The following is a 21262-nucleotide window of genomic DNA, read 5'->3' on the forward strand; positions in this document are numbered from 1 at the left end:
AACTCATCCTGCATTCTCTGCATAACCTACCTTCACCTTGATCTATCTGAGCTGTGACTGAAATGAGCTATCTGTGCCCTAGCACACCCCACTTCCACAAGACTTGTCGTAACTGTACTTTTCCAGAGAGGGTGTAGACACTCGTATGACGAAGGGATCAACCAGGATTCCTTTTACACAAGCTCCCTTTACACAGAGTCAGGAATTTCTATATCTCTGGCTAACTGGCAGAATCACTGGAAACTGAAACAGTTCAAGTTTTACTCTTTGAGGTCACATCCTTTAGGAAAACTGGCATATGTTGCATGTGTGATCACCTCGGCATACATCTGGTATATTACCCAGAAACAAGGACCTGTGCCTGTGTAGCTCTTCCCAGTGTAATCACAACCTTCTTTACTTCTCAAAGTAGCGGTGATATGTTTCCACCTCTCTCAATGACCTGGGTGAAAGCAGGGATTTTCAGGATTATAATTCTGGAAGGTCAGTCGTTGAGTGTCTTATTCCTTGCTCCTAGAGGTGGGTCCAATTATGTCCACCCAGTCCAGGCTGAAAGAAATATATTTCTATTTTCCCAGAATAGTACTCTATACCCCAAAACCATCTCTGGGAGGTTACAAAGTCATTTATATAGTTTGTTGATGGGTTTTGTTTTTTTGTTTTTTCAGAGAAAAGAGACAGAAAGATGGAGAAAGAGGCTGAACATGGGGAAGGCTTGGGGAACAGAACCTTGTTTGGCCATTCCATAAAGTAAATCACCATTTCCAAAATATGTAGAGTGATAAGGATGAACAGTTAAGCTATAATCCCCTTTTCAATCAACAGACTACCCATTTAAGAAAACAAACACAATGGGGCTTCCCTGGTGGCGCAGTGGTTGAGAGTCCGCCTGCCGATGCAGGGGACACGGGTTCGTGCCCCGGTCCGGCAAGATCCCACATGTCACGGAGTGGCTGGGCCCATGAGCCATGGCCTCTGAACCTGCGCGTCCGGAGCCTGTGCTCCGCAATGGGAGAGGCCACACAGTGAGAGGCCCGTGTACCGCAAAAAAAAAAAAAGAAAACAAACACCACAACACATTTTGCCTCTGGGCTTGTGATGACATGCAGGTGTATCTCTTCCAAGTTCAGGGAATGGTTCAGGTCTCTCAGCACATCCACTTGGTCAATCTACAGGGGATTCCCCCTCACTCAGAAATGCGAATCAACATCACTTACTTCTTTCTTTGGTGCTACTTTTTTAAAGTCAAACCTACTATTGGATGGGAGAAGTCTACTAGAGATGCAAAAACCTAAAATGATATGAAAACTTGAATATCAGTCCTGCAATACTACTTGAAAGGGTTCAGAGGTCCAAATGGCTGTTAGAACCTCATACAATATTTAAAATCAAACTACAGCAGTGATTTCAACCATCAATGGCATTTTATTTTGGAAGTTCTATGTATTCCATAGGTATTAACTTCCTTTCTCTCACCGCCCCCTCCCTAAAAAAATCAGAAAGATTAAAAAATATATATATAAAATCTCTTATCTAGTTTCTCTAAAGTCTTAGGTTAAAAAACTTAAGTGGTGGGCTTCCCTGGTGGCGCAGTGGTTGAAAGTCCGCCTGCCGATGCAAGGGACACGGGTTCGTGCCCCAGTCCAGGAAGATCCCACATGCCGCGGAGCAGCTATGCCCGTGAGCCACGGCCGCTGAGCCTGCGCGTCTGGAGCCTGTACTTCTCCTTTATGAGGATACTGCTTTTTAAGAAGAATTCATAGTCTTTCCATATGCTCACTATAGATTTCTACTCCTTCCTGGGGAAAAAATGGTCAACGCTTCTGCTTCTTTTTAATAAATTAATTTCTCAATTATTACACATTATCATTCCCCACTTGACACATTCTTAGAAACTTGATTGTTGGATGCATTTTTCACTTGGCAAAAATTCAATGTGGCTTTGCGTGGGATGTCTAAGTGTCGGAAACAGCAGTGTTGATGTTCTGGTTTTGAGAGGCAAAATATATATAGAGATGCATACAATCCCTGGAAGAACAAAGGCAAGAGACTGAAATAGGGGGTGCACACAGTTAAGAAGGCTGATAGACACTACTTGGTTTTGAATTCTACAGCTGTCAGCCACCAAAGACTGCAGTGTAGCCCAGAATATAAATTTCTGCAAGAGGCTGGTTAGGCACTGCGAAATGACAGAGTTGCCTTCATTTCGTTCCAAGTGTATAGAGCAGATACACACAAGAAGGAGCAGTATGGGTCATTTGCAGTGAGCAGTAACCTGTGAACAATCACGCATGGGCATTTCTGCAAATGCTCTGTTAACACAGGCACTGGGGAAGAGAAAAGAAGCATCCTATTAAAATACACTTCCATCTCTAACTCACCCAAGACCCCAGGCCTCCTCAGCACCTCAGATTTGCAAGACCAAAATGCAGTTTAGAGTTACGTGTCATTCTAGGTCATCTGGAAACTGGTTCACTGGGGCCATCTCAGAAGACCTGGGCGTGCCCAAGAGTGCAGCAAGTCTACCCAGAAGGGTATGCCTTAATGATCTTCACATCGTCCACAGGACGGTCCTGGGAGTTTGTTTCCACCATTCCTACTCGATTCACCATTCCTATACCCTGGCACACACGGCCAAAAATGGTGTGCTTGCCGTCAAGCCACTGAGTGGGAGCCAGGGTCACAAAGAACTGGCTGCCGTTGGTGTCTGGCCCGGCATTGGCCATTGCGAGAATTCCAGCCCCTGGCGGGAAAAAGGAAGAGAGGAAAGAGTATGAATAACCCCCATAGCTCCAGCCTGGATCTGCAACACCAGCCTAGGGATAAAAAGAAGCCAGACCAACCACCCGACCAGACAACCTTCCCCTCAGGGCAGGCTCTCTGCCCTTGCACAAGCGCTAAAAACTGCACTACCCGATGGCCTCATCTTCCTTGTCTTCACCTACTCCGTAGCCTCTATCCATGATGATCCCTGCTAAACTCTGGACCATGTTCTCAATTCCCCTCAAAAATTCAAGAAGGTCAACTGCTTCTTTGAGGAAGCTTATAACAGCAACATTCAACAAGTAGTTAGAATCAAGATCACTCAGATCGGCACTCTGAATCGCTCAGGACTCTTGAGGCCGCTTTCTCTAATCCGCCAGCGCTCTCTGTGGCTCTGCAGCTGGGCAGCTACATGGCACCAGGCCACGGTGTCAGGCATTCACCTTGAATCACAGCCAAAAGAGTGAGCTTTTAAAATCCACTCCCTCTTCCTACCCAGTCCAGACACGTCATATACCTACCTGTGAATTTCAAGTCTGGATGAAGTTCATCTTCAAACTGCTTGCCATAGATAGATGCACCACCTCGACCTGCCAGTTAGAAGACAGGAAACCAATCAGCCCACATTCCACCTCACAGCAAGAACCACGGTCCAGGGTTACATGACTTTTGGAGTACAGGCAAGGACAATCAGTGAGCGCGCCCAGCACTGTCCTAAGTACACTGCAACTACACAGCCCGGCAGCAGAATCGAGCATTGGCACAGCACATTCAAGTCACTGGTTTCAGTTAGGTAAGACGTTTCTTTTCAAAATAACACTGAGTGCTTTTTTCCTGCTTATGAAAGTAATACATTTTCACTGTCAAAATGTAGAAAACATAGATCATTATCAAAGGAACATTAAAGTCCCCTGTAATCTAACCATCTACAAATAACCACCATTCATGGTTTGATGTGTTAAGAGGTTTCCTAATTTTTTATATTTTTATGGGTACTTTAGACAGGAGTGCTCCAAGTCCTAACCCTATGTCCATCACAGACACTGCTAATCAATCAGCACTCTTCCCTGCTGAGCTTAGACTGGGCTCTGAATCCTTATCAACCCAGAAATCCAGGCAGCCATTTTTAATGGATCAGATACGGCATAAGAATTGAAACCTATTTGTCATCCTTAACCTAGATGAAGGAAAATAAAATTCATTTAAGTCAAAGATAACTAGCTTAAGGAGAAACAAGGACAGTGCTGAGTGGCAATGTGGCAGAAAAGAATAATATTACAGTAGGGAGAATTCATTGGGAGGAGAAGCAGTATGCTGTAAGGAGAATATGAAGAAACATGGCATTGGGAATGATTTGCTAGCAACACCACAGGTTATTTATATATCCACAAGAGTCCATAGCATACCCTTGCTGTTCTGGGCACCCAGGTTTTGTTGTTAGAGAAAAATGATACGTTAAATAAGATTTTTCCATAGGAAAAAATGTCCTAATAGGAGATACCTCTCTAAATTATTTAGTCAACCATATGTCTTGTTGAACTACTTTGGTTTCTCCAAGTTGACCAGTCAAGACAAAACAGCCTGAAACAAAGTGAACAGATTTATCAGCTTACTCTGCTTGCCTGGCAGACAGGAAACAAGCCAGAGGCAAGGAGCTCACTTCCTCTTACAGCCTGCTGTGAAAGTAGCATGTTAAAGCACCATGTCCACCCCCAGAGGCCCCTGGGCCCTGCTAAGGTGTTTCCATGGTAAAAAAATCCTTTGCTGTGTCTTTTAGGATGCTCCATCACAGGGAGCCTGTCACAGCCCCCGGTTCAGGAAGAAAACGCTGTTCTCATGCAAAGAGGAATGGGGGTGAATGTTAACAGAGTTGGGGAAACCTCCCACCTGGCCCAGGCTACCCATGCTTCTGGAAAATTACTGAACTACCAAACTATGTAAAAATTCATTCCAAAAATTCCAACATGCCAGTATACCTCCAAACAGCAATTATATAACCAGTATGTTCCCTCTGACTACAGAGTCAAGGTTCCTGCTTGAGCTTGGGGTGGGGGGTTGGTTAGTAGAAGTGCTAGGGCTGAAGATGAGAGAGGAGAAAGAGGACTATGGGGACAAACTAAGGTCAAGCCCTACCTCCAGGGCTTGAATGAGCATGATGAGGATGAAACTCAGCAGTGCACTGTCTGTCTGCAGGCTGAGCCTTGGAAGTGTGATCTCTGCAAGCCAAGGACTGCCAGAACCTCAGGGCCCCACTCTCAAGGAACTGAAACCGAACATATGAATGGCACCACAAACAGGATAGGCCAGTCAAGAGTCACAGATAAAGCCTGGGGGCTTAAGCAATCGGAAGGAGATGAGAGGAAAGGGCATGGAAGCCCCACTTCACTCACTAGGCATAGTTTGACCAACTGCAAGTAGTTTGGGCCTCGAAGGCACCAGTTAATCATAATATGTTATCTTTTCATAACCTAATTCAACTCAGTAGGGTTTGCAGCAAATTGTCAGAAAGACAAATAATTCCAATCAAAACATTCCTTTGGGCATGCGGAATAGTGGAGAAATGGACAGGGAGTGATTAAAGAGTTCTCTGGTGCACAGCAGGCAACAGATGTCAATGATCACATATAAAGCCAAAAATTAGGAAGCTCTGTGGTAAAAACGTGCTGTGTGCCTCCTCTAGTACAGATACAAGGGAGACAGGCACAGGCCTGTTTTCCAAACTCTGTGCCCTCAAAGTTCTTCCACTCTTCTGCCCTCTCCTTTAAACATTTATTCAATGTATTTAGTATTTCAGACATAAAACGATACAAAGAATAATACGACAAACAACTGTGCAACCTCCCCTCAAGAAATAAAGTGTGGCCAATCCAGTCGAAGACCCCAGGCACACACACCCTGTTTCCCTACCCCAACTCCACCACTCCCCCAAGAGCTAACAACTGCTGTGAAGGATCTCATTTTCCTCTCAGGTCACCACTACCCTTTCTGACCAGGAGTTTGTCATTTCCGTGCATTTTCTTTTCTCCTACATGTTGTATGCATCCCTAAACAAACGTACTGTTGTTTGCATGTTTTTAGGTTTATATAAATGGTATTATACTCTATATATTCTTCTTCAGTTAGCTTTTTTTGGGTCACCACTGTAAGTGATATTCATCCATTTTGTTCCATGCAGCTCTCTGTAGCATTCGTTCCACTAAATGATTACAACACCATCTTTTCTCACGGCGATGGATAGTTAGGATCTTTCCAATGTTTTTGCTATCATAAACCATGCTGCAATAACCATTCTTATACTGTCTCCCAAACACAAGTGCAGGAGCTCTCAGGGACTATACCTCATGGGGGATATGCAGGCTCACAGTGTATCAGCATTTCACCATTACTAGATTTCCCCAACTATCTTGCCAGAAGTGGCCCCAATGTGCGCCCCACCCACAGTGCTCTCACTCTTACCCTTACTGCTCGAGGTCCTTTTGCCAGGCTTTTTCTAATGTTTGTCGGTCTGAAAGGTGTCAGATCTCTTGTGTGTTTTAAACTGCGTTTCCCTGAAACTGTGCATAATTTCCTGTTTACTGGCTATTTAGCTTCCCTCCTGTCAACAGCCACATTTCTACCGAGTGGTTTCACATTTTAAAATTTATATATATTTTATTAGCAGGATTATTCTAGATACTAATCCTTTGTCAGTTAATGCTTTTGCAAATACTTTTTTCCAGTTTACTTTTTTCACTTTTTTTTTCTGCTTTATAACAAAGTGAATCAGTTATACATATACATATGTTCCCATATCTCTTCCCTCTTGCATCTCCCTCCCTCCCATCCTCCCTATCCCACCCCTCCAGGTGGTCACAAAGCACCGAGCTGATCTCCCTGTGCTATGCGGCTGCTTCCCACTAGCTATCTACCATTTTTTCACTTTTTTAATGGGATCTTCTCATGCAAAGAATTTTTTGCAGTTGAAATTCCTTAATCTTTTTCCTTATGATCTGTGCTTTCTGTTTCTTTAAAAAACAAAAACAAAAAACCTGCTCTGATGTGCTTCCTCCTTCTCCTGCTCACTGACCGTAGAAACCTCTCAAGATGAACTAGAATGGCATCTAAGACATGGAGAGTGGTCTCTCACACAAAGATTACCATACTTGGTGCTACCTGTGCCTACCACTCCCATGCCACAGCTGATGGAATCACAGATTAATATCCAGCCCTAAAGCAGCCACAGGTCAGCCAGTTAGCCACTAGGAGGCCCACGTGAAAGCTCTGCCTGAGGCATTCGACACAAGAAGGCAACTAACCAAACCAATCAAAGCCTCTCTTCCAGCAAGAGAGCCTCTAACACATACCGCAAATATCCTCTGAGCATTTCCAACCCCTTCTCCATGGCCTACCTCAACCTCAGAGACAAAAAAGGCAGGTACTGACCAGTCCCGTTTGCAGCTAGGGGTTGCCAGATGACCCAGTTCTGACTTACTGACATAAACAGTAGCCACTGAGTAGAGCTTCTAGGAAAGCTATAGCTTTCCTGATTAAAAAAGGACAACACACTCCTGTCTTTCACCCATAGCTCTTTCCTCATCTTCCTTCTTTGAAAGCAGAGGTGATGTCAGGAGCAGCAGCAGCCACCTGGCAACCATAAGACAAGTTTGAGACCAAAGGCCAACACACTGAGAATGATGGAGTGGAAGGACACAGCAAGGCTGGGTCCCTGACAACTCTGCTGGGCAGATGAACCAGTGCCTGCAACTGCTTACCTCCAGACATTGTGTTATGTGAGAAAAACAAAAGCTCTCTTTGTTTAAGCCTCTGTGGTTGAGTTTTCTGTTACTTGCAGCCAGAAGCATCCCAAATTGATACAATCACTTTGTTAGTAACAGTAGGAAGGGTGAACTGACTAGTGGAGCTACTATTGGATTACCAGGGCAAATGCCAGATACCAGATCTAACACAGCAAACAATACTACAGTTCTCCAAGAAGCTTTAGCTCTTAAGATAGAGTCCTCTTTTCCTCACTTGCCTTTGGGGTCAGAGAGATCTGGATTTCAGTTCCCACTCCACCACTTACTAGCTGTGTAACCTTAAGCAATATACTTACCCTCTCTAAGCCCCAGTTTCCTTGTTCAAAAAATAGGAACAGTAGTAGCACTTATGTCTCACAGGACTGTTATAAGAATTAAATAAGACAATGCATGGAAACCATGTAGTATATAACATGAAGCAAACACAGTAGTATCAGTGATGATGAGCCTCCTTTAACTGAGATAATCTGAGAATTTTCTTTGAGAGACGACTGTAGGTTGTGACCAACAGTCCACCTTGGAAGGCAGTCTGCCCAAGTTTACGCCAGTTCCTCTGTCTTCAAACCTCCACCATTCCCCCTCTGCTCCTTGCTCTTTGTGGATAACTTTGCTTCTTATTTCACTGAGAAAAAGGAAGAAAGCTTTCACATGTTCTCATCACCAAATCCACTTTCCTTCCTACATCGCTACCCATTTACCTTGCTTCATCCATTATTAATACACTGTATAAATAAATTGTTCAAATGACTATCCCACCACCACATACTAATCAATCCCATTCACCTTTAAGGAACTTTGCAGGTACAATTTTCCCTTCTCCTGTATCAGTTTTTCCTTCTGATAGATCACTCCTATCAGCATAAAGACATGGTATTACTATTTCACATTTTGGAAAAACGACAACAACACTGTCTTCCTAGTATCTCCCCATTTCTCTTCATCAATTTCCAGAAAAAACCCATCCCACTTCTTCTCCAGCCTCTTGAACGCTCTCCATTCAGATGTTTGCCCTCACCACTTCCCTGAAACTGCTCTTGTCAAGGTCATCAGAACCACTACATTGTCATTAAAACCACTGGTCAATCCTCAGGCCTCACCTTGCCTGATCCAATAGCAGCATCGGACAGTTGATGTCACCTTTCTTGAAATCCCACCTTACTGGCAGCTCTTCATTTTCCTCTACTGGCTCCTTCTCCACTTCCCTCTCTCCTTTTACAGAAGTTAGACCTGCACTGATATGTGAAGACTTCTCCTTCCAACACTTGCTCCCTTCCCCCTTTACCTTTCACAAGTGTTACCCCATTAAATCTCGGATTTCTCACTCTGTCTTGGCATGTGCTTCCCAGAGGACCAGAACCAACAGAACCCCTATCACCACAGTGCAAACTATAAGCTTTAGCTTTGACAACAATGAAAGTTTCTAATTCATCTCCCTGCTTCCGGCCTTGCCTCCTGCTTTCCACACCAGTCTATTCTGCATGTGGAAGTCAGGGGATCCTTTTAAAACAAGTCTCATCATGGCAGTCCTCTGCTCAAAATCCTCCAGTGACATTTCATCACACTTCAGACAAAGTCCAAAGTCTTCATCACAACTTACAAGACTTTCCATGATCTGGTTCTCTGATACCTCCTGCCACTCTCCCCCTCACTCACCTGCTCCAGCCACAGTGGCCTCTGTGCTGCTTCTTGCAGAGCACATTCTGGTTCTAAGACCTCTGACTGCCATTCCCTCTGGATTGTCCTTGTCCCTGACATTCTCATGGTTCATTACTTTATTTTATCCAGAGCTCTGCTCAAATTCCTTCTTATCAGAGAGGTCTTCCCTAATCACACTATCCACAGTAGCACCTCCCTCATTATCCCAGTGGTTCTCAACCAGGGGTGACTCTGCCCCCTGGGGACACTGAACAATGCATGGAGACATTTTTGGCTGTCACACCGAGGACTTCTACTGGCACCTAGGGAGTAGAGGTCAGGGATGCAGCTGAACATTCTACAATACACAGGACGGCCCCCACAACAAAGAATTATCCAGCTTAAAATGTCAGTACTGCCAAGGCTGAGAATCCCTGCTCTAACCCCTTGTACATCATTTTTTCCATATCATTTGTCATGTACAACCTGACAGTGTACTACGTACTTATTTGTTCACTGCCTCTCCCACCAGAATCAGAGTTCCATGAGGGCTTTCTTATTCATTATTGTATCCCCAGCTCTTAGAATAATGCCTGGAGTCCAACAGACATTTGTTACATGAATTAACAACCAAAATAAATAATAAACACCCATACTTTTTTGAGCTCCTATTTTGTGTTGAACCTGTGCTAACCATTTTATAAACATCTGCTCGTTTACTACTCACAACAATCCTCATGAGGTACAAATAACCACACTCCCCATTTATATATAAGAAGGCTCAGCAAGGTCATATAAGTTGTCTAACATAACACTTAGTAAGTGTTCGTGTGAAGCCAAGATTCAACCCCAAGCCCAGCGGGCTCCACGACCCTCTGTTCACCCCCACACTATACTACTTGCCGTATATCACGGCTGGATTAAATGTCCTCACACATTTTTCTAATCAAGAGTCCCATATGGTCCCCGAATGATGCTAATTCAAATCTGAACTCCCATCTGGGAGTCTCCATGAACTGGCCCGATCTTAACCCCCATGCTGTCTCCTACTACTCTGTGTACTCTGCCCCAAACTGCTCCTCCCTTACTCTCCCCTAAGCATGCAGTTCGAGGGTCTTAGAAATCACATTTTATGCATCTGTCCTGGGCGTGGAGAGGTGGCTGGGTCATGTCACAGAGCCAGTCCAGCATGAGACGCAACACCTGGGGTGGTGGGTTCTCCTTCACACCCTACAGGTGTGTCACTTGTGCCTCCATTCTGTATTCACTCTTCTTCCTAAATCTATCAATAAAATGCCCTTCCCTGTCCTCTCAAAAGTTAAAATTCTACATTTCCTTCAAGGCCCACCTCAAAATATTACTCCATCCCATTCTAACCCCATTCCACTGTACTTTTTCTCTCATTATGAATTATTCCAACAAATGTTCTATACATAATCCATAGCATACCACCATGCATTTGCATATTTATCATATTATTACTTTCTAGTTGTTTCTTATAATGAATACACTGTCTTCTTGGCAGGGCAGGGTTCTCTGCAAAGAAGAGAAAAATGCCTTGGCTTCTAATGCTTAAATACTCCTCACAGGCCTTAGAATAGTACAGGATACCCCACAGATTCTTAGCAAATATTCATCAAATGAATAAAATTAACAAGAGCTTGCTGTTCAACACGTTAAATTTCAGGTGTTCCTGGAGCTACTAAGAGGTGAGATGAAATCAGAGTGAGAGTGACACACAGCATAATCAGCACATAATTAATCACTGTAATCACGGCAGCTGGTGAGCACTGTGAGGCTAAGTGCAGAGCTGGAAACGTGAAAGGAAGAGCCTGATAGGATGCCATGTCTTATAGGAAGAGGATAAAGAGAAGAAGTTAGTAGAAAACAGAGAAAAGACATTCAGAGGGCTAAGAGAAGATCCAGCATAGAGTTATTACAATAAAGGAAATTTAAAAGAAGAAAAATGGTTTAAAATGAAGCAGGAGGTCAAAGACATCTGAATTGAGAAAACATCTGGCAAAGGTGTATCAGAAAGACCATGGAGGACTTCCCTGGTGGCACAGTGGTTAAGAATCCACCTGCCAATACAGGGGACACGGGTTCGATCCCTGGTCTGGGAAGATCCCACATGCCACGGAGCAACTAAGCCCGTGTGCCACAACTACTGAGCCCGTGCTCTAGAGCCCACGAGCCACAACTACTGAAGCCCTCGCGCCTAGAGCCTGTGCTCCACAACAAGAGAAGCCACCACAATGAGAAACCCACATACCACAATGAAGAGTAGCCCCTGTTCACCACAACTAGAAAAGCCTGCACGCAGCAACGAAGACCCAATGCGGCCAAAAATAAATTAATTAATTAAAAAAATAAAAAAAGAAAGAAAGAAAGACATGGAAAGTATAGTTCCAGAGGAGCCGGACTGAGGGACAGAAAGGATACATCGGGGATAGAAAAGCTACATCGACCTGCTGAAGAGCCCAGAATGCCACATGCTGGTCATCTGAGATGTTCAGCAAAAATTATGTTACCTAGTCAGCCAGCAGTCCACACTAGTGACCCAGGAGGGCCTAACTCCTGTTTGCCTTCCACCATAAGCCTGCCAACAGGCTCACTATACTTGAAGCTGGACGCAATTATTTGGAAATCTTTTGAGTGATTCAATTTCATTAAAATTACCTCATGGAAATGTGACATTATGAAGGATTGCAAACTAATTACAGAAATACAGGGAAGCTCTGACAAGAGCACTCACATCTGAGTCACTTCCAATTCTTGTACACTAATCAAGAACTCTCAGTTCACTGGTGTTATGAATTAAAATTTTATCTCATAACAACAAGAAAGAGGAAGAAGACAGGAGAGAAGTACAACAAAGTGTTGACAGGACATTTTCAGATAAAGAAAGTGGACTGAAGCAGAATTAGACTCAGCCTTCCCCAATAACTGATGAAGCAAACACAAAAAATTCACTTCCTTTCAAAGCCAAAAATACATCAGCAACAACCAAATAAGAAAAGGGAGACAAACTTATTCCAAAGATTCTGAAAAGAGTCAGTCAGGGAAAGAAATAAGAGATCCTTCTGCCTGCACTCCTGAAAAGTAGTAATCAGGAAAGGAGGAGTGTCACCCAGAGAATTCTCACAAATACCCTCCAATTTTGAGAAGCCAACAAGGGGAGTGGGTGAACAACCCTGAAGAAGTTAAGAAGCCCTTGAAGACAGAAGCCCACACACCACAGGCGCTCAGGAGTGGCAGGTCAGGATAATAGCAACGACCACCTTAGTCAGGTGGAGGAACACAGGGCCATGACAGGGATCAGGACATGCTACTCCAAAATTAGGCACCCTGGCATAATGAGTATTTCAAGTTGAAGGAATGTGAGAAACAGCAGGTGCAGGAAGGACTTTCTGACATTCCTCTGAAGTGGGTCATAAGACTCTCAAATGAGAGGTTCCCTCCATATACCTGGAGGAAAGGAACATCCCTACTTTCATGAAAGAGGGACACCCAAGAGGAATCTGAATGAACAAGCCTTGCTAAGTCTCCCCTAGTTTACTACACTGAGCTTATACTCATACCCCTTTTGTCCGCTCACATTTTCCCACAACTTTCCACTCTTTATCAAACCTAGCCTAAAAACGCTCAAGGTAACCCCTTCTTCAGGTCTTCATTTCCCTATAAAGGAAATGTCATGCAGAACTTATATTAAATAAATTTGTATGATTTTCTCTCGCTAATATGTCTTCTGTTATAGAAACCCAGCTGAAAACGAAAAAAAGGTATGAGGCCTCTTTTTCCTCTGCTACAGCTGTACCCAGGGGCTACCCAGGGCCTGGGGTGGGGGTAGAGGGACACCACCGGCATGGAGTCTGGGAAGATAGAACAGAACAGCCCTCCCACAGGGGCTCACTGTGGGCTGAGCTGGTGTTCTCTCCCACACCCTCAGCAGGCTAGAATAAAATGGAAAGAAAGCAATCTAGCATTTGGGATGGGGAAGATGACTGGTCCCACAAAGGTAGGAAGAGTGACAAAGATAATCCACTTACACTGTACCCAAGCAAATAAAAGGTAAGGTCAATGCAGGTTCCGACGTTAAGCATGGATGTGACAACAAGAAATGGCACAGAGACTATGCAAACATACACAACAAATGGAAGGAGAGAAAGAAGGGAGAAAATATGGGCTTCCCTGGTGGCACAGTGGTTGAGAGTCCACCTGCCGATGCAGGGGACACGGGTTCGTGCGCCCCGGTCCAGGAAGATCCCACATGCTGCAGAGCAGCTGGGCCTGTGAGCCATGGCCGCTGAGCCTGCGCGTCCAGAGCCTGTGCTCCGCAACGGGAGAGGCCACAACAGTGAGAGGCCTGCGTACCGAAAAAAAAAAAAAAAAAAAGAAGGGAGAAAATATAATCCAAGAAGGGCTTCTCCATGGTTGTCTCAGCTACAGATGCTTCAACAAAAATAAGAATCCAAGAAAACAAGAGCTCAAAGACAAGATAACAAATCAACAGAATAAGGTGAAAAGATTGCAGAGCTGAGAAAACAGACTGAGAGCCAAATGACACCAAGACAGCTCTAATAAATAAATTAGAGCAGTAAAGAACAGAATAAACAGGGCTCAAAACTGAATAAGGCAAAGAGTAAAGGTCTGAGATTATTTCAGTGGATGCAGGAAAAAATAGAAAAATATCATCTCACTTACTCAGGAGAAATGTGACAGATATGGAAGGCAAAGGCAATGAAATAAGGAATAACTAGTTTCCTGAAACATAAAATCCAGTAAGTGTAACAGAGAAAATATTCAGAAATACAAATTTAAAAATTTCCCTGAACTGAAGGAAGGAGTAAATCTGGCCTCAGTATTCTCCAGAGCCATGTTCAAAACCAGAAGGCAATGGAGCAAAATTGTCTAAAAAGATCTGAGAGAATTAGTCTGGCCCAAGAACAGTAAATAAGTCATGATCTTTTTTTTTTTTTTTTTTTTTTTTGTGGTACGCGGGCCTCTCACTGTTGTGGCCTCTCCCGCCGTGGAGCACAGGCTCCGGATGCGCAGGCTCAGCAGCCATGGCTCACGGGCCCAGCCGCTCCATGGCATGTGGGATCTTCCCAGACCAGGGCATGAACCCGTGTCCCCTGCATCGGCAGGCGGACTCTCAACCACTGCTCCACCAGGGAAGCCCCATGATCTTTTTCAACTATAAGCCTAACTGGCAGAAATTCTCAAACATGATTGAGTTTGAAAATATAACACCCTCCAGCCCTTGCAATAAAAACCACTCGACAGTAAATTCTGCCTTCTACCACTTGTGAATAGAAAAGCCTAGTGGTGAGCACTGAACCCTCTGAAATGTAGAACCCACACTGTAACTGAGGGACTCACGGGTGCAGAATGGAAAATGCTGGAAACTCTGATAAGGAAAAATAAAACTAACAACAAAAAAGTGGGAGCAAGGGAGGGAGGACAGGTGTGAGATAATAGAAAAAAAGATGTACCTATATATACAGAGCCTCTAAAACCTTTGTAAATTCCTAAGTGGTAAGAACACCAGGAGCATCTCTTGTTCTAATATTTGGTCTTTGACCCTATCCCTGACACAGGGGATAGGGTCAGGCTCCTGAAACCCTTATAAATTCCTAAGTGATTAGAGCACTAGGACCATCTTTTGTTCTAATGAGGTGACTCTGGGTGGAATCCTGGATGGGGGCTGGTCACCAGAAAGACCAAGTCATGATTAGAAGCTTGGAATTTTCAGTGCCTGCCCCACCCACTTCTCCAGAGAGGGAAGGAGGGGAGAAAGGCTAGAAATGGAGCTAATAATTGATCATGCCTACATGAGGAAGCCTCCATAAAATCCCAATAGTACAGGGTTTATAGAGTTTCAAAGCAGACGAACACATCCACCCTGGGAGGATGATGCACCCCAACTCCATGGGGACAGAATTTCCCATCCTCAGCACCTTCCCACACCTCACCTGAAGCATCTCTGTTCATCTGTATCCCTTACAATATCCTTTAATAAACTGGTAAATGTAAGTAAGCACTTAGGTTTCCCTGAGTTCTCTGACCTGCTCTAGCAAATTAATCAAACACAGCTGGTGTCACAGGGAACTGCTTGTTGTGGGGAAAAAATTCCATACATTTGGTGACCAGAAGTGTCAGTGAAGTGTTCTGTGCGACCATATAAAAGTAAAGGAAAAACCCAGGAGGGAAGAACTGAGTTTTTCCCAACATAGGAAGCAAGTAAAACTAAGTTTTCCCTAAACAATAGGAATGGGTAGAAATTTAAGTACTAACTGTCTCATCTTTCATAGCAGGAAGTCAATTTTTCTGTTAAGTATATACAAAATTAAATAAAATACTTTTTGTTTTAAAAACAATAGCATGCATGACACAGCCTATTCTCTTGAAATTATTTCCATCTAGCTAGTTATCCATCCTTTTAACTAGGTATCTGAAATGAAAGATGTCTAGAATAATGGCCGCCAAAAGTTAACGTTCATCATTTCTGAGAGGTGGGACATTGGGGGAATAGCTAATGGTGGTTAGGAATTTTTAGGAGCTAAACTTATGAGTGATTTTTTTTTCCTTTTCTTTTCTTTTTTGGCCACGCCGCATGGCTTGCAGGATCTTAGCTCCCCAACCAGAGAGTCCTAACCACTGGACCACAAGGAAATTCCCTCTTATGAGTGATTTTTCCATTCTTTTTTCTACTTTCCTCTATATTCTATATTTTGAAATGCGTCCATATATATTGAAAAACTAGAATGCCTCTTCATCATAAAGGATAAAGGACAACTGAGAATGACAAGGAAGAAAAAGACTGAGAAAAAACTGCCACAGAAAGAACCAAGCTTATTTAAAGGCAAAAGAGCAGGTATTGGAATTAGCAGAGAGAAAATGCAGACTGGGAAGCAAGGGCCCTTGAAACTTATAAATGTTGGCATCTACCAATTTCACTAATAAATCCTAACTCAACAATGATAACACCCAAATTCATACCTCCATCCCCAACCTTTCCATGAACTCCACACTCATATCCCATTAATCAACATTTCCACCAGAAGATCTGACAAGCATTTCAAACATAGTGTGTCCAGAACCAAAACCAAATTTTTGATGTTCCCCCTCCAAACATGCTCCTCTCTCCACCTTCACATTTCACTTAACTCCAGTTAAAACCCTTGAAGTCATCCTTGACCACCTCTTTCTCACACACCTGTCCTTCCCAGCTTCCAACCTCAGCAAATCCCACTGGCTCCATTTCTATCAAAACATAACCTGAATCCAGTCACTTCTCACCACCGTCTATACTATTAGGCTAGTCCAACCACATATATCTAGACTGGATGACTACAGCAGCTTTCCAACTGGTTCCCAGCTCTCACTCTTGCCCCACATCATCTATTCTCCAAACAGCAGTCAGAGTGACCTTTTTTTTCTTGGCTGTGCCACACAGCATGTGGGATCTTAGTTCCCTGACGACCAGCGATCGAACCCGTGCCCCCTGCAGTGGAAGCACAGACCCCTAACCACTGGACCGCCAGGGAATTCCCAGAGTGATCTTTTTAAAGAATAAGTCAGATCATGTCACTCCTTTGCTCAAAACCTTCTAATGGCTCCCATCTTATTCAGAATAAAACCCAAAGTCTCTACTACGCCCTACAAGGTCCTACATGATCTCCTATCTAGGCTCCTGACTCACGGCGTCTGGGTCTACTCTTCCCTCCATGGGAATGTTCTTCTCTCAGTCACAAGGTTCATTCCTTCACTTCCTTCAGATCTCTGTTCCAATCACATCTTTCAGACAGGACTTCCCTGACCTTTCTACTAAAATCCCATCCCCACGTCCTTTTCCTGCTTTATTGAGAGCAGGAAGTTGTTTTTTTTTTTTTTTCTCTAGGCACAGCCATATCCCAGAGCTCAGAAAAATATATGACACAAGGCAGGTGCTCAGTATTTGTTAAATGAATGAATCAATCTAAGAACCCACTGTTTTCTTTTCCTCAAAACACTGAAAATGTCCTTCTTTACTCCTGATTATCCAGACTACTCTATGCATTACTATAATTCAGGCAAACATTATTTGCTCTTAGTAAGCAATACACGAAAGTTATGAGAAGCTCTATAAAGTCCGGGAGTCAAGATTGGTTTCTGGTCAATTCCACTGGTGTGTGTTTGGGGAAGGGGGTGTGCTAGCAAGGGCAGAAGTAGTCACCAGAATCAACTAACCCAGTCCCTGGTATGTGGAAGAGAGCCCTGGCTACCTTCTACTCAGTTATAACAGCATGAGGCTTCAGAAACTAACATTGACTTAACTGTACCTGTCCCTGTTGGGTCACCTCCCTGGATCATAAAGTCTTTGATGATTCTGTGGAATTTGGTGCCATTGTAGTAACCTCGACGAGCCAATTCAGCAAAGTTCTTACAAGTCTTTGGAGCGTGCTTCCAGTACAGCTCCAGCACGATGATCCCCATGCTGCAGGGGGAGAGGACAGTAGAGCTCCAGTCAAGAACAAGGTCAAAAAAAAAAAAAAAAAAAAAAAAAAAAAAAAAAGAACAAGGTCACAGCAGACAGAAACGTTATGGGACTGCTCCATGACTCTTCCTTTTCAAGCTTATAAATCATGAAATTATGATAAATATCAGATTTCATGCTCAGCAAAGGAAAACAACACAATGCAAATAACATAAACACAGATACCTCCTTTGAGTAAAACATGCAGGGGCTTCTGGTACTTCTTTTAAGCAAAATAACCATGGACAACTAAAAATTCTAACACCTTGTATACAAGAAATCACTGATCATTGGAAACCAATATAACCAACCCCTGAATTAGGGGAAAAAAATCTTACACTTAATCTGTAATTTTTTTTAAGTTGGACATTAAAAAATTGGGAATTCAAATTTATTTATACATATATAAGTTTCTGGGTGGGGGTGGAAAGTGGGTAAACGGGAGACAGGAAGGTTTTCAGTGAATATCTTTTTTAAGCTTTTGTAGTTTAGAGCTATGTAAATTACTACCTATTCATTAAAAAATTTAATGGGAAAAAAAAAAGGTACAGTTTGTGTGTATTTAGGAAGGGTACAACAAAGGCAAAATCTGATTACTTCAAAGCTTTATACCTGCCCAATGTGATGAGTGCTTTTCCCCTAGAAGTAGTGCTAAGGAAAAGGAAGTAAGACTTAGGACAGGTGCCTTCCCCCCCATTTCATCACTCACCTAGACTTTAAGCTCCAAGAATGTGTGAACTGAGTCAACTCTGTATAGCCTGAATATCCAGTGCCAAGCACAGCGTAAGCACTCTGTTAATAAATGTACTATGTGCTAGAACATAGCTTTCTAAAAGCCTTTCTACTGGCAATTCATCCTTCACACTCCTAACATTCAACACGGATTAACAACTACTCTGTGCAAGATACAGTTCTAAGTGCTTTTCCTCTCACAGAGCAACATTCTGGTGGATATTTGTAAAATACAGGGAATAACTTTTTGGAATGGCAATCAGAAAATACCTATACAAGTTTGAAATGTGCATACCTTTTGACAGCAATTTCAACTTCTAAGTTTCTATTCTATGGAGAAACTTACAAAAATGCTTAAGAATACAATATGTGCAAGGATGTTTATGCCAGTTATTTGTCCTAACAAAAAAAATATGAGAAGCAATTTAAGTCTTCAAAGAGGGAATGACTAAATTATGAAATATCCATACTACGGAAGGCTGCATGTACTAGTGTGTGAAAGAAAAGCAAATTACAGAAAAAATATATATATATAATATGATCATACAATCTTATTATTGTTTAAAAATAGAACATAAAAGAGATGCCTATGTGTACAGAGAAAAAGATCTGGATGGTCATCCAACAAACTACTAATGGTGTTTTTACAGAGAAGAGTTGCTTTCACTTCTTATTCTATAGACTTCTACAACTGCTTGGATTTAAATTTTGATTTATGTTGTAATTTAAAAAACTAACAGGTGAATTCAGAAATAACATACTTTCAAGTTGAGGCCAGAAAAAGTAGAATTTTCTCATTAAGAAGGTGGGGAAAATGGCCAAGGGGCAAGAACAGCATCTGAGAGAACTGTGCTCTGATGGAAAAGCAGCATGGGCAAGAATAGAAAAATGGAAAGACGATGGCTGGACCTTGGCTGCTGATGTGAGAACAGCAGATGTAGGGAGAGAGGTAGGGAAAGGCCAGGATGAAGGTCAGACTACAGAATTTCAATTTTATACTGTTGTAGTAGTAAGAAGTTACTTTAGGTTATTTGTCCTACTTTGGAAAGATCACTTTTAACTTTTTCCAAGGAGGCAATGGAATGAATGGGGCTAAAGAACCTAGCACGTGAGGCAGACAGACCAGGCTCCAAATGAGGTTCCCCTACTTACTAGCTACATGGGTTTAATCAAGCCATTTACAATGCAAATTTTGACATTTCTCCTGCTAAAACTGGAGAGAAGCTGGAATTGTACCTACATGATCTGAGTTGCTAAGAGGATTAAACTAAATGTGATGCTACATATCAGGGGCATGGCACTAGCTGTTTGTGCTCAGTATTATCACTCCTTGATAGGAGAGAATAAATGTGCTTCTTTCTGTGTTCTCCTAAAAATCTGTTTATACAACTGTGCTACTTACAACCTTAATATTTACAAATCTGTCTCCTTCACTATACTGTAAGCTTCTAAAGGCAAGGCTGTGTTTTATCCACCTCTGACCCTCAGATCCTACGTCCCCGGCCTGTAGATTCAATACAATACACGTTAGTTGAATGAAAGGATGAATGAACGGAGGGGTGAGAGGAAGGCAATCGGGCCTCTGTCGCTAAAGTCTCAGCGCGAGTCGGTGCGGAGCTCGGACGCGGGCAGTGGCGGTCCCCACTCAGCCCTCAGGCCGCCCCCACGACCGCGGCTCCACGAGGAGGTCGGCCTCCCGAAGGAGCGCGCCGGGAACCCAGCCCCGCGGCTGAGCCTGGGCTCCGCGTCGCCTCCGCCAGCCCAGGCCCAGAGGCCAGACCCTCACCTGGTCTCCAAGTATACGTTGGGCGGCTGCCAGGAGTCTGGAGGGATCGCCGCCATAGCGAAGCTGGCGGAAACTTCCCGTAGCAATTGTTACTTCCGGCGATTCGCCTGGGACCCGATTCGCCGGGTACCCGCCGCCGCTGCACACACTTCCGGTTCCCGCCATTCACCTCTAGCGATGCCAAAATTTGGGTGCTTGAGACGAGGAAGGGGAAGGACCCCCACCTCCAAGGACGAGAATCCGGGGTGCAAGGCGAAAGCAAGCTGTCCGCAAGGACGGAGAAAAGTGCAAGCTCTATAAAAGGTGGCCTCCAAGTGGAGAGAGGCCGCGCCACTCTCCGGACGCTCTGATTGGTTCTTTTAGGCGTGGAAGGCGTGACCAACCAGCAAATCTGCACTTCTATTGGCGTTAAATCCTAACCTTTCATTTGGAAGAATTCACTAAGTCCCACAGTCTAAGGAGAGGAAGAGTGGAAGGGAATAGAGATGAGAGACGCCAGTAACTAACGCTTGTAAGGCGCTGTATATTTACAGAGCACTTGAACATTATAATCTACTGCGCAAAACAATCATATAAAGTAGATGTTGTTATTCCCATTTTTCAGATGTGAAAACAGACTCAGCAATTAAATGACTTATTTGTCCATAGCCATACAGCAAATCAGAGCTTCTAGACTCCAAAGGCAGAGTCTGGAGAGAGGGGAGAGGGAAGGACAGGGAAGAAAATGAGAGATAAGGAAAGGGAGAGACAGGAGAATGAAGATCAAATAGATCAGGGCTAGAGCAAGGCTTAGAGTGGCTGTGGCTGGGATAGATGATGCCCCAAGGTTGTTAGAGTTTGCTCAGGATCAAAGAGAAGCAAAGTAGAGGCAATGAGACAAGGTTTGGCGGGAGGACAAAAAAGAAATGGGGTAAATAAACATATAGTAAATGCTTTGTACACCACTTAATAATGATGGCTAAATGAATGCTTACTTTGTGCCTGGCATCCAGCTAAGGACTATTGTGTAATTTCACATTGTTAAAAATCAAA

The 21262-nt window shown here is 43.5% G+C and overlaps 1 protein-coding gene across 1 annotated transcript; it reads right to left on the minus strand.

Annotated features, from left to right (window-relative positions):
* Nucleotides 1-1836: 1836 nt before the first annotated feature.
* PPIL1 (peptidylprolyl isomerase like 1) lies at nucleotides 1837-20398 on the minus strand. Its single transcript, XM_024766116.1, has 4 exons — nucleotides 20231-20398; nucleotides 17519-17673; nucleotides 3285-3353; nucleotides 1837-2743 (listed from the first exon to the last, which is right to left on the minus strand). The coding sequence occupies exons 1-4, from the start codon at nucleotides 20284-20286 to the stop codon at nucleotides 2523-2525; spliced, it is 501 nt and encodes a 166-aa protein (XP_024621884.1). The 5' UTR covers nucleotides 20287-20398; the 3' UTR covers nucleotides 1837-2522.
* Nucleotides 20399-21262: the final 864 nt, after the last annotated feature.

Source organism: Neophocaena asiaeorientalis, unplaced genomic scaffold (genome assembly GCF_003031525.2).
Source record: "Neophocaena asiaeorientalis asiaeorientalis breed wild unplaced genomic scaffold, Neophocaena_asiaeorientalis_V1.1 scaffold46, whole genome shotgun sequence".
Classification (NCBI taxonomy): Eukaryota; Metazoa; Chordata; class Mammalia; order Artiodactyla; family Phocoenidae; genus Neophocaena; species Neophocaena asiaeorientalis.